General features: G+C 39.4%; 1 protein-coding gene across 1 annotated transcript; it reads right to left on the bottom strand.

Moving 5' to 3' along the window:
- Positions 1-1471: 1471 nt before the first annotated feature.
- LOC142840530 (uncharacterized) lies at positions 1472-3411 on the bottom strand. The gene is made up of 2 exons (XM_075957007.1): positions 3383-3411; positions 1472-2144 (listed from the first exon to the last, which is right to left on the bottom strand). Exons 1-2 carry the CDS (start codon positions 3409-3411, stop codon positions 1472-1474), a joined length of 702 nt encoding a protein of 233 aa, XP_075813122.1.
- Positions 3412-4673: the final 1262 nt, after the last annotated feature.

Below are 4673 nucleotides of genomic sequence, written 5' to 3'. Positions count from 1 at the left end.
TTCTGTGTGTGTGTGTGTGTGTGTGTGTGTGTGTGTGTGTGTGTGTGTGTGTGTATTACAGCCGTGTAGACTGGTCTTCTTTTGGGACTCCTATCAATGGCAAGAGGGGCTATCGCTGAAGCTGTTGCCTACTTTTTGGACCCTTTCTGCCTACCAGATTACCTCATCCAGCCTAAATAAAATAGGAGATGCCTAGTCTCACTGCAACTTGATATTCCGTGATTGACTGAAATCCATGGGAGGCCCACCTTTTTCTGAAGAGAAACAGAGGAGGAAGAGTGGATGGAGTACAAGGCATGATGGAGAGGAATGGGTTACCTCATAGATTGCTGGGAGTTTCCATTTGCCTAGGTTTATAGCTCATGCCAGAGATGTCCCAGGAGCCAGCTGTCTCTCTCAGTACTCTCCCTCCATCTTCCCTTCACCTGATCCCTCTTGTTCCCATTCCTTACCTGCATCTAGACCCCTCTCCCATCCATCAGTGATGTCTTTTCTATTACCCTTTCACAGGGAGATTCTCAAGCCCTATTGTAACCCCTTGTCAATTAGCTTCTCTCTGAACCTGTGATTGTAGCGTGGTTATCCTCTCTGGGCCTGTGATTGCATCATGATTACCTTACAGCTAATATTCACTTATACGTGAGTACATACAATGATTGTCTTTCTGGGTCTGGGTTACCTCACTCAGGATGACCTTTTCTAGTTCTACCCATTTGCAAGCAAATTTCTTTTACTTTATGAAATGGCCTACATTCTATGGATGCCAAACATGGGATATCCTTATGTGAAGTGGGGTATATTTGAAGTTAGTGAGATTGCCCAGTGGCTATGTAAGCTTGCCATCAAGCTTAATATGAGTTTGAACCCAGTGTTTCAGAAGGTAAAAAACAAGAAATACAACTCGGGCAAGCAGCCCTCTGATCTTCACACCCCATTTTCTGTGAGAGCACACTGGGAATGCTCGGCAATTTGGAATATTAACAAACAGGAAGATATGTCTGACTGTCCAGCGTTCAGTATAGTCTTCATACTCCATGACAAAGGCACACACTGTCTGCAGAGCCAACACTATGAAGTCCAGCTCTGCCTTCAGGAGACCAGAGATTCAGAGGGTCTCCAGATAAAATGGTGTTTACTTTTCTGTTTATGTGTCAGTTTCCTTACAACCTTCTTTCACTTGATATTTATCTTGTGATAAATGTTTTTGCAACATGCATTTCACCATTACTTTTGCTTGCTACTGCTTGTCAGAAATATCTGAACGCATGATCATGGCCTTCAGAGATTGGGATATGAAAATATCCAAAGAAAGAAACAAGTTAGACAGAGGAAGAAGTCATTTAGACAGACCAAGAGAATCCATTTGATGCTTTAATTAGAACAAGTTGAGAACTACAGGAGTTTTGTATATCAATAGGAAACTCTTTCTAGGAACCTTCTGACAGATGTTGTAAATGTAGGAGTCCTCACTTCAGATTTCCCGATCAGCCACAATAGAAGCACACTTGGCCTTCACTTGATTCTGTAGTTTCAAAGATTTCATCTCAGATAGAAAGAATATCACACCAATGAGTGAAATGGTGGTCATCAGTACCCCTACTGGGAACACAGCAGTATAGTGTTTGCTTATTAAGGCTTCTTTTTTAACCGGAAAGTCAGGTGGAAAGTCAAGAGTGGTTTGGCCATAATGATCTACAAAGTGTTTCCAGCTCACAGAAACAAATGTGAAGATGCTGCTAACATACAAAACTAAGGCAGCAACCTTGTAGCAATATATCTGCATCTCAATAAATGGGTCTTTCATACAGCCAATCTTATTGGCAATTGACCCGAAAATCAGAACTACAGGCTTCATCAAAACAGTCCACATTATCAGGGTCTGTGCGTACTGAAATTCGGGTGAAATGGTCCACGTGGAATTGATAGGGGTGTGCACCAGAATCTTGGTTACAGTCCCTGAGACATTAAACTCTTGAGGGTAATAAGCTTCCCACAATCCTAGGGACACAAATTGTACAATCTTGTCATCGAATTCCCACAGGCGCCAGAATTGGCTTCTTGCAATGATTGTTTCAAACACCAAAGCTGATAGGCTGCAAAGGAGGCCACTCAACTTGAAGAAGCACTCCTTCGCATTGGCAAATCTGAAGATGAAATTCAACAAGTATATGGTCAAGTCAGGAACACAAGGGACAGTGGAAAACAAAATGAGACATGGTTTACACAGTAATAAGTTCTCATACCTTGTCCTTGCTGTCACATAAAGTTGTATTTAAATAATATACTTATGGCCAAAGTTCCCTCTATAAGAGGTTTTGATTAGCAATTTCACTGTATCTATCAAATGCTGAAATGTGCAGTTTTTTTAACTAAATATTTAATGCTCAGAATTAATAGTGAATAAAGATTACAAAGTTTACAACACAATGATGTTTAACTAATCAGTCTTTACAATACATAAAAAAGAAAAAATAGCTTAAATGAGAGGTATAGGCAGAAGAAAGCACTAATATCTATAAATTATGGTAGTGAACTTATACAAATTTAATTCACCTATATTGTCTGCTATATTTGTAAATGTGTATGCTAGTGTACATGTCATGGGAAAACATATTTGAAAACCTAAATTCTTATTATGTGACCAAAATTAAAATCCGTATGTGAAACATGAGCCCTCATGGATATTTCAATCATTTCTCATAAATTACTCAAACATACACATTAGAAAATGATCTTCATTTCATTGCTGAATATGAAGTATCCCAACTGTCTTATGTGAGCAACTATCTTCTCCAGCACCAAATTAATACTCTACATTTACTGTACTTACCAACATATTTAGATAACTTCTTGGTTCATATCTTTGGATGCAGGGTCAATGTTCATGAATAACTATGCCCTGAAAGATGTCACTGTGTTCATGAGCAGAAAGCAAGTTCAGGCATGTACATGAAAGCATTGCCACCTCTGATGCAGAAGGTTTGAGTGGCCTACAAACTGTATCTCTTTGCCAGGAAAATTTCCTTACCAGCTCCCCATTACTCCACATTCTCTGTGGAATGTACTTCCTAACAGGGTAAAGGCAGTAGCTCTACTAAATTGGGAAGTCACATCAGCAAGGTGACTTTAAAATCTAGTATGAATTGAGTAACACCCTACCCATGCCCTCTTCCTTGTTAAGGCAGATCTGAGCCTTTTGATGTCAGAATTAGTGAGTTTTGGAGCACAACCAGAATCAGGGTGGGAAATTCTGTTGTGCAAGACAAATGAGCTAGCATGGCAAGATTTAGTTTTGCCCATGTCTGAAACCCATGGAGGAGGTGCTTATGCTTCATAAAGATCCAATTTGAAACCCTCCATGAAGCTCATCTTAAGCTTTTACCTTTGTTTATCCAGGAGGAAGAGATCCATTTGAGGAATGTCGCGATCATAAATATCTTCCAAGTAGCAGGAAATGTTGAACAGACAGGGAGTCGCACAAGAGTTGAATCACCTTCAGTAAAAGAAGTTCTGTTAGGCAGATATTTCAGCTCAGAATGGTGTCTCACCATCAACCCCTGGTTCACACAAACCAACCCCTTCCTCTGCTTTGCTTAGTTGAAGCCTCATTTATACTCTTCAGGGATATTAGCCCATCTGATAGTCCTGACCCTCCAATGAGATTCACGCAATCATTACCCCATTATATAAACAGAAAAAAACACAGAAAGTCTAATTCACATACTCGGTTTCAGGAAACTACAAATGTATAAAGGTCAATACAGGCTACAGAGCCTTCACGGCTACACAGGGATTCCCAGTACTTATATTCAGTAGGATTTACTGACATAGACATGATATCAACAAAGAGTTGAATCTTAGGTCATTGACTTCTTTGACCTTCTATGTCCCCTGAAATTGAAAGCTTTTAACAGAAACCATGTAGAAAACATAAAATACTTGCCTCTCTTCCCTTCTATGAAGGCCAAATGCTAGTGACTGCCCAGTATGAGAGTGACTTTAAAAATTCTTGTTTCCATAGCTACCAGAGATGAATGTCACATTATGAGCAAAGAACCAGAGTGAAGACATATAGTCTTAAAGGGCCAGGGTGGCTAATGTCCCTCTCATATGTATAAACCCTTCTGGATATAGTTAATCTATTAAAGGTACAAATGAATCTAGAATTAATTTGAAAAAATTATCATAAAATATAAATTTATCATGATTTCTCCCTTCCACAACGTTTTCTACTCCCTTTGTTTCCCACATCTCTACCTGCCCACTTGTTCAGTCTTTGCTTTCTCTATCTCTCTGAAAAAAAAATCTTAATACTGGAAAGACAAAACTACAAAATGAACACATGGCATAAGGTTTGCCTTCGCCAACTACTGCTAGTTATGAGGCCTATGCTGGAATGTATTGAGTTTTCCCAGTTATATTCCTTTGAACAAAACTGATCTTCTTTTTCCAGCACATATCAATTGCAAATATCTTCTTGGTTAGTGGAGATTTTTTGTGTCTACTACACAGTTAATAATACTGGCATATGGTCTGGTTTGAATGAGTATGGGTCTTGTTTGTCCTTTCAAAGTCTCCTTCAGTTCTCATGTGGTATCTGTCTTGTGTCTCCAGGACACTGTTTCCTAAGAGTCATCCACTAACTCTGACTCCTACAATCTTTCCCTCTCTTC

This window comes from Microtus pennsylvanicus, chromosome X (genome assembly GCF_037038515.1).
Source record: "Microtus pennsylvanicus isolate mMicPen1 chromosome X, mMicPen1.hap1, whole genome shotgun sequence".
NCBI lineage: Eukaryota > Metazoa > Chordata > Mammalia > Rodentia > Cricetidae > Microtus > Microtus pennsylvanicus.
Note: the sequence above shows the minus strand (reverse complement) of the source record. Positions and strands in the feature narration are given on the sequence as shown.